The sequence below is a fragment of the Tinamus guttatus genome, unplaced genomic scaffold (assembly GCF_059628265.1).
Source record: "Tinamus guttatus ecotype Peru unplaced genomic scaffold, ASM5962826v1 Tinamus_guttatus_pri_ptg000146l, whole genome shotgun sequence".
NCBI lineage: Eukaryota > Metazoa > Chordata > Aves > Tinamiformes > Tinamidae > Tinamus > Tinamus guttatus.
In genome coordinates, this window is record NW_028288680.1 from 353584 (window position 1) to 371306 (window position 17723).

Here is a 17723-nt window from a genome sequence, read left to right on the forward strand (position 1 = left end):
ACAGAAGTGGGAGAAGTCTGACAGCAATCCAACTGCTATGCAAGCAGAATTAATCACTTTGTCCAGAAAAAAAGTCAGTATGTCCTGCATTATAATTAACACACTGAACAAATACAGCACTGTGAGAAAGAGTAGCTAAGAGAGGAGTCCAAAGCTTTGGAATAGGACCAACAGCAGGAAACCAGGAAAACAAACACACATTACTAAATGCAGATTTCATCATTGCCCTTAGACTGCTAGGTGATCCAGGTGACCTTGAACTGAAGCTCTGGAAACAACCAGTTTAGAGGTTATCCATTGCTAGTCATAATTAAACAAACGGGTGGTTTGATTTGCACATCCTTAAAACTAAACATGATTAATACTTAACTATCATTACCTCCATTATCCGTTCCTCAGCCTTTACTCTGGCTCTTCTTTCTTCCTTTAATTTTAGCAGGCATTCTTCCAGTTCGAGCTATCATAAAACAAAAATTAATCTCAAGATCATACACATGTGCAACATTATACGCATTTGAAATCAATATGCAATTAACAGATAACCCATGGAAATTCAAGCAATAACATATCTTCACAAAAATACATGACTTGGATCTACTAATATGAAAAAAGAAAACTAATATAATAGCGAGTGTGAGTGCAATCCACTTTTCTATTACTGTACTGCAAGTGTGTTAACGTAATATTATAGCACGAATTTTCTTACGTCTGACATTACTATCAGGAATGTATATTACTCTATCTCCTCTTCCCCCCCATCCCTTTTAAATCTTGTTTTAAAACTGAGTATGACTACCCAGTCAAAATATCATGTTCAGCTCATAAAAAAGTAAAATACAACAGTAGTCATATATACATTTTTAGAACTTAGCCTTCACCTAGGATTTTATTTTTTAATGCAGTAATAGGAATATAACATTTCTAAACCATAATACCTTGTCACTTGTTTCAGTTAGTCTTTTAGGTGGAAGAAATAGGTTTCAGGATCCGAAAGTTTTACAGTGAGTTAAACAGCTTGAGAAGAAACTTTGTTTTTATTTGACCAAAAACCAAAACATGCTAGTTTTTACAGATAAGATGTTCTCACTTCTATTTTTATTTTTCCTTTTAACTGATAAATTTTTAGGTTTCGGTGAACAGTAACCAGTGTTCCAGTTGAACCCAGTTCAGTGAACAGGATTTGATAAGTGATTAAGTCTTTCCGTATCACCACGGTGACATAACGCATCTTCTTTATTATATTATCTGAAGTGGAGGAACAGATAGGATTTTTTTTTTAATACCTTAATGATGTCTTCTGCTTCAAAAGGGAAAAAATGGCTAAAATTACAAAGCTGATCTGTCAATATTCCTTCAACCTAGGCACATATATATAAGACTAAATATACACTTTTTTTCCCCTCTCTCTACTTCTAATCAGAGGAAAAAGATCCAAACAGCACTAAAAAACCTTCCTTTACCATCAAAATTTTAGTCAGGATAGCATACTACTGTAATTCATACAAGTAACAAACTGAGGAGATTAGTGCACAAAAGAGCAAACAGCAAAAATATTCCTTCAGTAAATGCAAAAGAAGTCCTCACAGCTCTAGTAGGATATGAGACACAGACACCTGCACAATTCAAAAGATGCAGGTTCTACAATAGTCTAGATGCAGCCCATCAGTGACAACCAGAATGGCTGACTATGAGCAAGTTTCTATTGCCCAACGGTGCCTGCTTCTAGGATCCCTAGACTAGCACCAGCCAAGTTAACCCTGGAACTAAAAGGTGACAGTAGCACCTTTATTACCTGAACACATAAGTAAAAGGGTTCCTAGAAGTTAAAGTTCCAGGAAAATGTTATTTCTAAGAAAATATTTTGGGAAATAATAAAACTGCCTTCTACCCATACAGACATATTTGTCACTGCTGAACTACAACATATGTATTTTACACTTCTGCTACTTGCCTTCCAGTTCCAAAACACACCCAAGTACATAAGCTAATTGAAATGATTAAAAGGGCTGAAAAATAAATTGGAAAAATAATATTTTTGCCATGTTGGCAAGATGAACCAACTAGCCTTATAATCAAATACATATGTAAACCTTGTTCCTTGACCTGATATTGAAAAGTCCACTAGTTCACCCAATGCTGCAATCCTCATGCAGAGGAAAAAAAAAAAAAAAAAAAAAAGTTAAAATACATTATGAGGAGCTACACCTACATAGAGGTAGGCTAGAAGGGAGGCTAGAAGATCTGAGCCTTCAGTGGTTTGCACTCAGTAGAGTACTCCAGAAAGAGTACTCACAACCTTTAGGAAGCTTGCCTTCCCAATCCAGGGAGACTTACATCCACAGCCTAAAACAATACTTTGTTTTTCAAATTCACAAAGCAATATTACAGTAAAACTCTCCAGTATTAGGTACTTAATGTAATTACATCACTAAATTTGATCCTTTACAATGACAGAAGATTTGGAAGCAATTTTGGAGTATTCTCCTAAAACTTGTAATATTCTTCTTCAGGGGCCCAAATTCAACCATTTCTTTCAATCACTCTTATGTAAGTGCAGATAATCCAAAGACAGACAGAAAGCATCAGATTTATTTCACTAAGCTGAAATAAAATGCTAACTAGACTCAACACTACAACTCCATTGACAAAGGTTGATATGACAACCTCTTCAAAACACAAAACAGTTTCTATCTGCCTCAGCAGCATACCACAAAGGTCATATTTCCCCTACTCGAAATATCAAGAATAAAAATAACAAATGTTTCCTGAAAGCAGAGTACTTCTTGCATAGACTTTTGGACTTAATATGAATGCAATAGAGATTACTGATTCCCAATATAATGCTGTTCTTGACAAAAGGGCCGAAGCCATTACACAGCACAAGGCCAACTTGCTGCACATAAGCAGTAACATTAAAACACCTACAGAGAACAACGCTACACCAGAACTTGAAATCCAAGGCACACAAAAAACCTTGAAAACCAGCCTGAACAAGATGTCTAGAGAGGAAAATGGTAGGACTAAAGAAAACACTGACAGCAAACAGGCACATGGCTATTTACTGTTTGGATTCATACAGTCATCCTGTCTTCCATGGCAACTCTTAGCCATCCTACACTCTCCAAATTATGCATAAATCTGCAACAATGTCACGTTTTAAATCCACCCTGCCTTATATAAAAACAGCAGAATGATCCTAATATTTACAGCAATACAATCAATTCAATCAGCGCTGCCAAACAATTACCTCCAAAGCAAAAGTAACTGCAGAACTGCAGCTCTAATTAAGAACTACTTATCTAATCAACTTATCTAGTCTCCAAACAAACTTCACATTCTAACACTTCAGAAACAGGCCAGTTTCCAAGTCTGAGGGTGTTATTTTATAATACTGTTAGATTACCTCAGTAGTTTTACACAATCACTAAGGCATTTCAGCTCTTTGAAATAATTTTAGTATTTCATTCCAAGTCTGTTTATAAACATATTTTAGAGACGATAGTACTGATGAAGAGATACATGGTCCAAAACAGGAACAGTTAAATTACGTATATTGCTGTTAGATGCCTTAAGTGAAGATTTTCTTCATTATATATGACCAATTTCAATGAAATACTCATTGCATAAATATTTTCATTTCAACTACTCAGAATTTGGAAATTTGGTACATATTTGATTATCTTTTTGAATGGAAGCCCATGTGACATAATGCAGAATATTTAAAAAGAAATCCTTTTCTATGACCAGTTATTAACCACTTTTTTTGGAAAAGCAAAATAAAAACACACATGCAGACATACCCATGTGACACCATTCACCTTTGTAAAGTTTAACGCACAAATGGGCTTCTTACCTGTAATTGCTGATACTTCGTTACATTAATTTTATCTAAAGATTTTTTCAAGACAGGATGATGGATAATATCATCTAGTTCTTCTGTCTCTTCAGTTTCAGAAGTAGCAGCACTTTCTACTGTCACTTTCACAGGAATATCTGTCTAATGGCATTAGAAAAAAAAAACCACACCCCTGAGCATCATACTTCGCAAAAAAATCAAAGACTAAGTACTACCATAATCTTCACTTAATGCAAACTTTTCCCAGAGTTCCTTACACTTTATATACAATATATGGCTATGCGATTTAGAAGTTGGCAAAATTGGTGTGTAACACTGATAGCATCTTTGCAAGTTCTGCTTTCTGTCCAAAGCTGTGATTACAAGGCAGTCAGAGTGATTTAATAATTCACTATCACCAACAAAAGGGAAAAGTTTATTCCTGAATCCTTCTACTCCACCACAGCACTATCTGTTCCTCCCTCACTGTCCTGGCACCAGGACCCAGCAGACCCTTCTGTGAGTCAATTTAAATCATCAGCACACTAATACACTCTCCAATTTGTTTTGTTTTCTCCATTTGTTTGGTGGGGTGGAAGGAGATGGGATGGGATTGGAAGGGAAAAACAAAAGAAATAGTTCTTGTCAAAGCAGCTGGGTTCATGAAAAGCATTCACAAAAGGATTCAAGTACGAATATATAATACAGAAGCACAAGTGGAAAGAGAAGAAGGGGAAGAAAAGAACCTTTCATAAGCTGTTAATTCTATATACTGTCTTTGGAAGGACCATGCTCAAATTCAACCCCAGATTCTTCACAAGGCTGGGAAACTAAAGACAGAGCTACAGGACTGGGAATTATATAAATTCCAACCAAAAGCCAAAGTAAAACTATTGCTTTATACTTCCATGAGAGAAACATACTCTGAATATATCTTCCAATTACTAACTTCTCAATCATGTAATTCTAAACTTTTAGATGGAAAATTTCTGTTCACTACATTTACATCCTTTCTAGGCATCCACCTACTAAATAAATGATTTTTTTCAACAGTATGAGAGAGACAGTACCTGAATCTTCACTGGTAACTCTTGCGTACTATCCACCGGAGCACCCCTTAAAAAGAAAAAATCTACAATACGTCATCACTGCTAAAAACAAAATTTTCAAATAGAATATTCTTGACTAAGCAAAACAATTAGAGCTAAGAAAACAACACACACTTCACTATATGCCTTAAACATCCATTTCATCTTCACTCTGTTCTGCTAATACTAACAGAATCAAGAATTAAGACAACACCTGGATGCTAATGTTAAGCTCTTCAATAAACATTTTATTTGGTTAATCATTATCAGCTAAAGTCAATAGCAGAATATGGCGTTCAGGATTTTTGAAGAAGCTTAAAAATATATAGAGCAGTGGTTAGTTTTGTTTAAATACTTATTTTATATGGCCTCTTATAGAGGCTATGGTTTAGAAAAAAAAGTGATTTTACAAACTTACTCAAAGGAAAGCATGATTATAAAAGTTAATCTTCTAACACTCAGAAGCCATAATGTTTTACTTCACAGGACTTAGAGGATCATAGATATGTGTGCTGGAAGTGGGGTTCCCACCCAGACACTTCAAGATGAATGCTAGATAAATTGTATTACAATAAACTGCTATTATGAAATTCTGTTCATCAGTGGACGAAGTGCACCCTCAGAAAGTTGACGGGTGATAAAAAACAGGTAGGAGCCGCTGATGCACCAGAGGACTCTGCTGCCATCAGAGGGACCTGTACAGGCTCCTGGAGAGATGGGCAGAGACGAACTTCATGTAGTTCAATAGAGGCAAGTGCCTCTAGGGAGAAATAACCTCAGGGACCAGAACAAGCTGGGGGTGACCTGCTGGAAAGCAGCTCTGTCGAGAAGGACCTGGGGGTCCAGGTGGACAAAAAGGTGACCATGAACTAGCAATATGCCCTTGCGGCCAAGGCCAATAGTCTCCTGGGATACATTAGAAAGAGTGTTGCCAGCAGACTGAGTGAGATGGATTCTCTCCCTCCACTCAGCCCTGGGGAAGCCAAATCTGGAGGACCATGTCCAGTTCTGGGCTTCCCAGTACAAGAGAGACATGGAATTACTGCAGAGTCCAATATGGTGCTATGAAGATAATTAGGGAACAGGTACAACTCTCTTTAAGAAGAAAGGCTGGGAGAGCTCGGCCTGTACAGCCTGCAGAAGAGAAGAACAGACAAGAAGTCTTATCAGAATATACAAATATCATAAGGCAGGATGTCAAGAGGATAGATTCAGACCCTTTTCGGTGGTGGCCACTGATAGGAAAACAGGCAACAGACAAACTGAAACACAGGACAATCCATTTGAAATTGAGGAAAAACTTCAGCTTGTGAGGGTGACAGCACTGCAGCATGCTGCCCAGAGAGGTTGTAGAGTCTCCATCTCTGGAGATCTTCCAAACTCATCCAGACACAATCCTGTGCCACATGCTCCAGGTGACCCTGCTTGTGCAAGGAGTTTAGACTAGATGATCTCCAAAGGTCCCTTCCAAAATCAATCATTCTGTGTTTCTGCGACTACAAATTTAAAAAGCTTCAATTGTGATGCACCATTGTTAACAAGAGAACAAATAGGTAATATTTTATCTTAAAAGCATCCAAAGATAAATATATAAACAGAAATATTTATGATCTATTTATGATTTAACTATATATTTTTAAAAATAACACTCTGTTCTGTCACACTATTATCATGCTTTAGTATTTTCTCTTGCACTATGAAATGTTCACCTGCATCTCTTTGCACGTTCTGCAGTGCGCCAAGGAATGAAGCCTTTTGTGCCTGGTGGTTGTGGTTTTGGCAAATAACTATCTTTCACAGATGAATTTCTTTTCCCAGGGCTCACAGACTTTTTAGATGTTAATCCTGCATTAAAGAAGAGAAGCAGTTACTTGCACATACTTACGAACTGTCAACTATGACTGTAAGATCTCCTATGTAACGAAGGCAACTGTAGGAAATCTGTTTCAAACTGGTTTTGCTCAAGAGCTAGTTTTTATTTTGCTTCGTGAAGGACAGAGGGTGGCCAGTTTACCCACTCACAATTACAAGCTTATGTGTTTGACTTACACCCGGTTGGTCTAAATAAGTGTTGTTTTTGTTTTGTTTTTGTTGATGTTGTTTTGGGGATTTTTTTTTTTAAACAAGCAAAGTTTTGAGGCTAAAGAAGTTTATTCAAACTACTAATTTGAGATACCTAAATCAGGTGTGTAGAGTGGGAGCCTAGGAATCCTATGTAGGAAATAAGACTGCTTATGTGCTTCAAATTGCCCTCTAGTGGCCTTAGCGTAGTAACAGTTCTGTATTTCACAAGATGTTTGAAAGCCAAAGCTGGTATTTACATTGATTCATTCTACAGAACACCAGAAAAATCCTCACTTAAGAATAAAAATAAATAAAAATTACACTCACCAGTCCAGTCTTTTGTAGCTGTTTTTAAACTACTAAAAGTAATAGCCAAAGTAGATTCAGGATGAACACTTAAAGCAGATGCTCACTATACTCAGTTCAAAACTAAAAAGCCCAGAAAACTTTACTGTTTTTCAGAGTATAAAACCAAGTAATGAGTATGAAGGCACAACTATGATAATGGGATTTCATATTTCAGATTGCTCTTAACATAAAATAGGGATTTTTATTTCCAAACTCCACTCTCTCTATTTAAACCTACAAATCAGACATTTTCTTTTCTTCCATTACCCCAAATTGATTGTGCAAACAGATTTCAATTTGATTTATGCTTACCTCTCTGCTTCCAGATAACTAAAGCAAAGATGAAAGACAACCGATGAATTATTGGGAGACTTTAATAATTTTTTGAAAATTTAGTGCATTACAGTTACCTATATTCACCAGTTAAAATAATCATTATACTTCTGTTATTTTAAATATACTATTTATGATCACTTAAATGAAGAAATCTTAGAACATTTTGTACACCAGTAAGAAAACCATACTTGTTTGCTCTGACAGAAGACAGTCTGCAACAGAAAGGTTGCAATATAAAAAATAAAAGTGAAGAAGTGAACAGCTATGAGGAAGATGTTCTTGGAAAAAGGATACTCAATGCTTCAACATACTTTTTACAGCAAATCCTAGTTTCCTCAGCCACATATTTAATAACAGAAAACAAGATCACATTTGCTATTGAAACCATTGATGCTAGAAGAAGTATTTGTGAATTAAGAATCAACAATTTTCTTGGAAGTGGAAAAGTATTCTGCAAAACCTAACATTTAAAAACATAGTATATTTTTGTAATGGAAGTTTGATGTTGAAGCATTGTTTTATAAATAAAATTACTATACTTGGAGAAAATAAAGATCATACTACCAATACGAATAGTAGCTTTTCCTTTTCGACCACTTCCTAAGACAATAGTTCTTTTCTTTGGTCTAGTTTTCAAAGCATCCTTTGAAGATGGAGAGGTCAGCCATCTGTACTGCGACTTTGAGTAATATTTTTAGAAAAGAAAGACATTATTTGAGCATCTACTGAAATACCAGTAACTAATTTAAGATCAGCTTTCTTTGTCAAATATACTAATACTAATATATACAATATAATACAAATATACTAATAACAGACAATCTGTAAAATTAAGAAAAAACAGAAGTCCCACAAAGCCACAATTCCAGGCAAAATTCAATACAAGTTTGAGTGCTACATTATCAGCAAGTGTTCCCAGAACACCACTAAACTACCCCATCTAATTTCTTCCCTCCTTCTGCACAAAACACGTCTCTCCTTTTATAGTAACAAAAAATGGCACGAACCCTATAAAAAGGAAACTCTGGCTCTTGCTTTTTGTTCTCTACAGAAAGCTGGATTGCTAGGAATGACTAGCTCAGGCCAAAGTTCTGTAGAGCAATAAAAGCTGCCCTGATGTGATTTTATATCACAAATAAATTTTAAAAGTAAAGACAGCAGTGTAATTTTCATTGCCTCTAATGAAAATTCATTCTTAAACAGTAAAAGCATCCAAGGTAAAATTAAGATAGTGATAATCAAATGCAATTGCTGTGCTTCAGAATTCATTTTCTTACAGTAACAGTTCTTTTCTTAAAGGTTTCCTTTCTCTCAATAAAAATGCTATTATTCTTCCATGTAGACATTCTTAAGTCACACTCTCACTTAGATTTTAGCGTGTATCAAAAAAAGGTTAGTTGAAAGTCCATTAAAACAAGCCAATAAACAGAGTTAGAGACTGAAATGCAGTTGAGATTAATGCACCAGCATTTCAGACAGCTTTAAATCCCACATCAGAGAATTAGGAACAGTATGATGAAGTTACTCCCACCAGGCTTTACAAAACGCATGAGGAAGATTAAGCTGTACACAGTTACTGTGCTCTAAACAACCAACTTTAGTCCAAGCTTATACAAACACTTTTCCTGCCTATGATAAATACGGACTCCAATTTTTTTATGGGTTTTGCTGGTTCTGTAACTCGATACAGCTCTCAAAATAAGTATTTGTCATTTTTTAACTACAAAAACATTCTTTAAAGGTAAAGAATAAAACTAAACTGTAAACTTTAGGGCCAGAGTATCTTTTTTTTTTTTTCTACCACCCACATAAAAGAGCAGATATACTGGGTTAACCCAGCAACAGGTATCTTGTCTAGTTATCTGTTGCTGTTATACAGCATGTAAGTATAAGGATAATAAGTATATTTTAATTTCTCAACACCGTCTTAGGTGAGTCAGGTCAACAGGGACATCCTGTACTGTAGACACCTTCAGTAGATTTTTCCTTCAGGCTATGCAGTCTCTCCAACAATCTGTGCAAACTTATCATCCAGCACACCTAATCAGGTGTACAATTATAGTCCACTGTTCTAGACCTACACAATACTGTTAGCGTCATATAGAAGTCCTTTAAATTGCCATAGCAGTATTTTAAATTTATTGGAAAGTTTCCTATGATTAACAGCATCAAATAGTAGCGAACCTCGTACTTGCAGACTTGAACATTCAACCCATATGCAAGTAGCTATAAGCAAATAAGCCATTCTGCCTAAGAATCATTTCTTAGGCAGAATGGACAGAAGAGCAGTATCAAGTGAGCAAGTAATGGTCACTACAAATAAACAAGCCACAACCTTCTGTATATTCAATGACTTACTATGGGGCCATTCAAAAGCCTACCTAACATACCTTAACTCATTTCCTACCTAAATAAAACATAGAATAACAGGTGCTTAGTGTCTTTCAGATGGTACAGAATGTGGATTTGTCACCACTCTGATATACATAAATTCTACATCCTATAAATGAATTCTACTTTTGAGAATTAATAGTTAGCTTTGATAGGTTAAAAAAGCTGAAACTAAAGGCAGCTGGAATTAAAAGAAGTACTAGGTATGATGACCTATGCTGCTCTTCAGTTGGCTCAGTGAGATGTGGTATGAGTTGGATTACTGCCACACCAGTAAGCTTCATTTTCAAGCAAACAAAAATTACATTTTACCTCCTATGTCAAGCAAATAAAATCTATATGCATAGACTATACTTGGGATTCTTCATTTTAGATAGGTTCTTCAGTTTCTACTGATAGGAAATGTAGATCTCTAGCAACTACCATGGGTAGAAGTAATGCATAAACCTACTAGCTTAAATAGGACAGAAATAAATACCCACATTTTTTCCATTAAGAAAAATGGACCAGCACATCCTTTTAATACCTCACAGGTTTAGAGGCAGCGCACAGATGACAAAAGGAAGCAGTGCAGATGTTAATTGACTGTTTGCTATTCTAACAAGCTTAAACTAGAAGAAACAGAAAACACTTATTTAAATTTGTAAACGTCGTTCATAATGGATCCTCCATAAAAGTTCAAGGAAATTCTGAGAGTTAACAGAACTTTTTGGTGTAACACTAAAAAACATTATAAAATAGCAAGAATGCAAGTTTTAGTTACATTCAGAGTACTATAGTTCAGGTACTATAATGTACAACAGCTGAACAGGTCATTAGGACTTGTATAAATATATTACTTTTAAAATATTTTTTCGTATATTTTTCTAAGGCCAGCAACGCTTTTTTTTAATAATTGTGCATCTTTGATACATCTTACATTTTACTCATGAAAGAAAGCAATAAAGTGCTCTATGTCAATATGGAACACCTTCAGACACCACCCCAAAGAAATTTAATTGTTTTGATCTTCAGAATATACAGACTTCTGTAACTAAACTCAAAACCAACTACAAATACTAAAATTTGGATAAAATAATTGTATCAATTTCAAAAGAATCTTAGCTTCCAATACTAATTGCTTGTATTCATCTTGTTAAACAAGTGGATTATTCCATCCTGAGTGCCTGCACTGTTCCCATGATAAGCAGTGTGTTATTTACAGCAGCCTACCCACATGGATTAGGAAATTCATGGATCAAGGTTGCTATGTTCTCTGTTCTGAAAGAAAGGCAGGGTAGCTTAATAAGATGGTAGTCAGTCATTTTTGATTTACACTGTTAAGCAGATAAGCAAGACTACTACTATTTCCAGTAATACTCTACTACCTTGAGGAATATATAACAAGAGTCTTAAGTTGAATGAACTCTTAGTATATGAAAATACTCCAAGGAGTTGCCTCTTTTTCATTGCTCAACTTTCCATCCAACTTGAGCTATATTTTCACCAGGCAGATGCTATTTTCATGGAATCCCTGCAAAATTGGCAAGTGCTCCATGTGCCAAGGAAAAAAAGAACTCTTTCACAATCAATTTCAGTTTCTCCAAAAGGTCTTCAAGAGGTTGAAGAAGGGAACTGTATTAATCCAAAAAGAATTCCACACACACATTTCTCAGTTGAGAACTTACTCCCTACAGAATCACAGCTCTGACTTTCAAGCCTTTTCAAAGGCAAAACAGCATTAAGGTCAGGAACCAGATTGTTGCAGCTGTCAAAAAGCAAGAGTAAATGAGTGTACTCGCTTGCTAACTCTTTTGGTAACAGAATTTAGAGTTAGAAACAAGAGACTCAGTATTTAAACCATATGATTTAAACAATCCCTGTAACCATAAGAGTTACAGATAATTGAGTTTATGAAAATTACTATAAACTCCCTACAAACCACTAGCTAGAAACAGAAATGGGCATTGTATTTACTCAAAAGTGTTGTTTACAATACTAATCATCTAAGAAACTACAGTTTTTGGTCAATAATTTACAATACAATCATGTATTTTCAAACTTAATTAACTGTGATTTTCCCTTTTTTTCTATTAAATTGATGTTCATGGATTAACAAGACACACACACACACCCCCCAGAAAACTCAGCAATATTAACTTATGTTCTAGGATAATGCCCAACTATATAAACTTTGCTATTTTTTCTTCTCATTAAGTGAAATCCTGTCTATTATGTGCCTTTAAGTTATAGATGATAGCATACAAAATGTCCAAGACAGCAAAATGGTCATTGCTGCTAGTATGAACTCTTTCCTTTTTCTTTCTTTTTTAATGCTTATAACTAGAATATTATATTTATTTTGAACAAAGCTGACTTTATAACATATGCAATGTCAACTACACAACAAACCAAACGCCAAAAAAAAAAAAAAAAAAAAAAAAGAAAAAAGGTCTATGAAATGTTCAACACCTACCTCTGAATTGGCACCATTTCCATTCGCAAGAACCCTTTCAATAATGCTTTTCACCAAAACATGATCTAGAATTAAAATTGTGTATTAAGAATTTCCTGTACAAGACTTGTAATTTATGAAAACAGATCACTGAATAAGCAGTACACACTACCTGCTCTCCTCCCATAAACTTGTTTTAATGCTTAGCAAAACACTGTTGCAGGTTTCCTCTTAAAAGTAGTGTATTTTCCCACCCTCACAGTACTTTCTTAAAATTTTCATAGAAAAGAGGACAAGAGTAAATATATACATACCAATTAACGGATTTTTTCTAATGTCAAGTACCACTAATGTTCTGTTAGCTTGAAGAGCATCAAATAATGACTTTGCTCCTTCGTTGGATATTCCACACTGCTGCAAATCAAGTGCTAAAGTGTTCAGGAAGTTAAAACAAAAAAAAAAATTAAGTGGCATAAGATGTAGTCGATATCTACTAGAATTAATCTACCTGTACTGAGTATCACCATTTCACAGAATGGATGAGGTAATGCTACAGTAACAACCATGAGCGTAAGCTACAATACTGTGTTCACAGGTGAAAATTAGAGATTTAGATCATATCATACATCAACATTAAGAAATGTAATTATTGAAAAACTGCAAAAAAAGGAGTATCAAATCACAGTGAAATCACTGTTCCTAAGGATTACTACTAAATGTAAAATTGATAGATAGCAATTAATACCGCTTCCTAGAGTAGCTTAACATACATAAATAGCTTAACCTGAAAAGCCTGAACAAATTTTACGGCAATTGAATAAACACAGTACTTTTGTGGCTTCTGGCCTCTTTTCTCATGCTGTGCATGCATATCTTACCTACACAGCCAACATTGGCAAACCACAAACAACTCCAAAAGTTAAGTGTTTAATTCTACACACAGAATGCTATGTTTTGTATCACGAAAATTAAAGTCACTCAGTACATACATAGTATACTAAAAACATTCATCCAGAACATTACTGAATTGTTGGACACTTTGAATACTTGGATAAAACAGGAAAATAGTTAGAAGCGAAATTCCTCCTTTGTCTACATTTAAGTGCCAAAGGCACTTTTCTTCCTCTATTATATCTCTGAATCAGTATTTCACAATACCTTTCAGCCACAGGTCTTCTCCTATGCATTCTGCAAAGGCACTGGCTCCTCTATCTCCAACAAGCATGTTGCAGTTGAAAGTAATGCGCCTCAATCCTGTCATACAATCCAGGTCTGGTCTCCTATAACGTAGGCTCTCAGCCCAAGCTTCATTATGTCTTTTCATTGCCTGGTGCTTTGAAAAGAAGTTGATATGAAGTGCAAAAGAAAAAAACATAATTATGGATGACAAGAAGGTCATCTGTACTTTTCTTTATAATTCAAGTTTAATAGATAAGTGTTGATACATCAAAGACTCAGTTATACCAGTTCGGAGTTCAGGAAATACCATGGTCATTCTTGAAGACTGTGGTTAACTCATGCTTGCTCCAATCTTTGAATTGCCAATGCAAATTATTAAAAAGGTTCAAAAAATGATATATCTTATCTTACTATCTTGTTTTCACCAGATATGCGGCTCCTTCTGAAGATTTGTTGAAAATGCCCAATACGAGTGTGCTTTCATGCAGATCAATTTTAATATTGGTTAGAGTAACACATTCATATTGTAATAGTCACAAGCTTTCTAGTCAGCTAACTACTAACCTAAATTCCAAAATCTATTATTTTTATTTAATGCTTAAGTTATGATACTTTGAAAAGTTTGTGTGTGACAGTGATGAAAGACACTCTCTTAAAAGAGAGATGTCAGACATTTATGGTCCTAATTAGAATCCAAAATCAAAGGAAAGAAAATTAAAATAACCAATACTACAGGTAATACTTATAAGTTCCGCAAATCACAGAAAAATGTAACAATAAAGCAGTGAAGTGTCTTTGCATTCACTGCCTTGAAAACAAACAAACAAAAGTTATCCATGGCAGACGGAGTAATCCCACCACGTTTAAGCTACAGGCAGATATTTTATGAGGCATGTAAAAGAACATATTTCCAGATCACAGTAATCCTTACTTTGAGTTTTGCCATATTAAACCCCTCCAGAAAAAAAACAAATCAAAATTGCACACTGGCTATACAGTCTATATATTTCTTATAAGTAATTTAATTATTGCACTTACAATACATGACTACGTAAGTGTTGCAGTATTGATCAGTTTTGTCTTAATAGTCTTAATGTCCACTTGGAGGTTTATGGAAGTTATTGTATTAGAATTGGCACGGCATTTAACAATCATGTGGTAAGAGTATTCTCATAACAGAAATATAATTTTCAGGAATATTCAGGCATTCTAGAAATTTGGAGAAGGTAGAGGACACACAGAGAGACCATTATTGTAGCTATGTTAGAGACTAGCCTTTTCCTTAAGGGATTTCACATCAAAAACAGTATATGGCATAGCTCTGCTTTTATCATCAAATTACCAGAAAATTTGTATACAAGCAGAGTACATCAATCATGTTTTCAGTTATTTAAGTTCCTGTTAATATTTACGGTTGTTACCTTTAAAACATTTGCCATATGTTCTGCCCCTCGCCAGGTAAGGCTACATCCTGTGAAGTTTATGGATCGGATACTAGCGGAATTCTTCACACTCTGACAGATTGCTAAGGGGAACATAATTGTTTATGTTGTATACATACAGACAGATCACCAAAACAAGCACATTTTCCTAATGTTATATTACAAAGGTGAATTAAAAGATAATTTTTTTGTCAAAGAACTAGTGTTAAAAAAAATAAAGTTTACTTCAAATACACCTAAGCACTGTAATTTCAAAAGATTAAATATTTTAGAGTGGGTAGCAAAGACTGTCTGAATTAGCTAGAACATGATATTTTACTCATATAAACACAAACAAAACACAAAAAAAGTTTATTTCAAACTTAAATAACATAACTTTGTCTTACTTAAAACTATAATCAACATCATTAAGAGGTATGCCTGCTTTCTAAGATCAAGTAAGCAAATTCAAGCCTTTCAATGTTGTATAGCTATGTAAAATAAAGATGGTTATTTTTATTTGGCATGACCAAATTTAAAATGGAAATGAAAATACAGAAAAACTTGGTTTTACCTACCTAGAGCACTTAAAAAAAAGAAAAAAGAAAAAGGGTGGAGGGGGTCAGAGTGGGGGTTGTATATTTATGCCTTTACCAGTTACCTCACAAGGCCAATTTTTGTTTTTTTATCTTCAAACTTACTTTCTAATCCTCCATCTCCAACTGGACAGTGGGCTAGGGAGACGCTCTCCAGAGATGAGGTTTTGGCCAATCCCTACAAAATAATATATTTTTTTCAAAATGGCTTGAAAAACAACAACATACGAATATAGAAGAGTCCAAGACACACAGACTGCTCAGACAAAGCACTTAGTGCTCCCTGAAAGATGCAGCAGGGCCTAAAGTTGTGAAGCAGTTGCTTTGTTTTGCAAGAGGCCTGATCATGCAAGATACAAGCAGGCACCTCACTTCCTAGAAGCTACTCATGAGCAAAAATGTAGTTTCCAGCTCTGTGAAGTGTATTATAGTCTGAGTGACTTGCAGCTTGTCTTCTGGCATTACACTTGACAGCAGCATCAGTCCATGGCGTAAGTTATACACCACAAACACAGAGTGGAGAGGTTGAACGAGCCCTCCCTTCCATAAGTATTGATAAATCAGCGCAAGATTGAGTTAATTGATTTTGATTAGATACTAGATTATGCTAGATGTCTTTAGAAAACTAAAAAAAATGTGTTTTAAAATAGGCACTCCACACCTATGGAAAATATATACAAAATATATACATTGTCTCGCTTCTTATCATAGAGCTTCAATTGTGGATCAGCTCATTCTCACCTTTGTTAAAAGTATTAGATCTCTCTCTCTCAGAAGCAATCCCTGCAGTTCCAGGTTTTTTAGTACATCTGATATACTCAGACAGCCTTTGACAGCCTTGCACAGTTGACCAGTCAAGTCTTTTGATCGAATTGGTGGAATTCGCTTTCTGAAATAAGTCTTATATCTTTCAACACCTATAAACAGAAATGAAGAGTAATAACATCCAATCACTACTGACTTGAAAGATATCATAAGCGTAACTCTTATTTTGCCACTGTTCTTAAATACAATTTTCCCCTTCCATGCATTTAATGACTCACAAATTAGTTATGCAAATACCCATAAACATAATTATCATCTACAACCATCACTACAAACCTGATTCTCCAAGACCCTGTTGATGAAAACTTCTTATTGCAATAGAAGTAAGGGTTTTATCATGCCTGACAGCATGTAGAAGCGGTGCCCAGTCAGCAGCTTTGATGCGATCTACAGTTAGATCAAGAGCACCTTCATTGAGATTGTCTTTCACAGCTTTCAGTGGGACAGAGCTTTGAAGAGCACAAAGATGTTCATAGTGAGAGTAGAAATCCTGCATGCACTGTCTTCTTACTTTGACTGAGTCAATCATTTTTATAGCGATAAAAATCTCTCTAAAAGAAAGGAGATAGAAAGATATCATTTCTCCCATATGCAACTGATTTATTGACATAACCTGGATTCAATATGCATACACAAAACATGAGAATGCACAGCTATACACATGCAGCTCAATGTCTTCAGTGTAGCAAGGCACACGGATGTCTAGTCATGTTCCATACCTGTGTGAGTAGATCTATGTGGGTTACAAGAAAAAAGAAACGATATAATTCTGTTCTCCTAAACAAATGTTCACACCCAAGAAGATATGCCCACTGTTCCAGCACTAACTGATGTAAAGACTTTCCTCTTAAAACATAGCTTTTTAGCATACAGAACCTGCAGATTGCTTAAAGCCCACTCTTTGGTCCAACTCCATGGAATGCAAAGGACTATCCCAAACATGATTTACATCCTCAGAACTGCTTGCCAGCTTCTGCACTGCTCCAGTAAATATTATGAACTCTTGTAATATAAAACAAGCATTTTCCTTAAGGCTTTTGCTTACTTTGTGCCCAGCCCTAGTATTTGAGTTTATCACTTTTGAGGTTAGAACACGGAGCAACAGCTACATAAATCGGGGCTCTTTGGAAGCTAGTGGATATGACAAAACTGTATAAAATCTTAGAGGGCTTAGAGAATATATACAGGCAACAAGCATCTGCTAGC

The 17723-nt window shown here is 35.3% G+C and overlaps 1 protein-coding gene across 1 annotated transcript in view; it reads right to left on the bottom strand.

Moving 5' to 3' along the window:
- The window catches only part of LOC104577807 (phosphoserine aminotransferase), a 41308-nt gene extending 24256 nt beyond the window's left edge, over nt 1-17052 (bottom strand). Inside the window, exons 1-13 of the mRNA XM_088522073.1 lie at nt 16794-17052; nt 16434-16609; nt 15798-15870; nt 15097-15200; nt 13655-13829; nt 12811-12924; nt 12518-12582; nt 8236-8350; nt 7648-7665; nt 6633-6768; nt 4906-4951; nt 3854-3997; nt 380-457 (exon numbers count right to left, since the gene is read on the bottom strand). Coding sequence (XP_088378199.1) covers nt 380-457; nt 3854-3997; nt 4906-4951; nt 6633-6768; nt 7648-7665; nt 8236-8350; nt 12518-12582; nt 12811-12924; nt 13655-13829; nt 15097-15200; nt 15798-15870; nt 16434-16609; nt 16794-17046 — 1497 coding nt within the window. The 5' untranslated portion in view covers nt 17047-17052. The remainder of the gene's footprint in view (nt 1-379; nt 458-3853; nt 3998-4905; nt 4952-6632; nt 6769-7647; nt 7666-8235; nt 8351-12517; nt 12583-12810; nt 12925-13654; nt 13830-15096; nt 15201-15797; nt 15871-16433; nt 16610-16793) is intronic.
- Nucleotides 17053-17723: the final 671 nt, after the last annotated feature.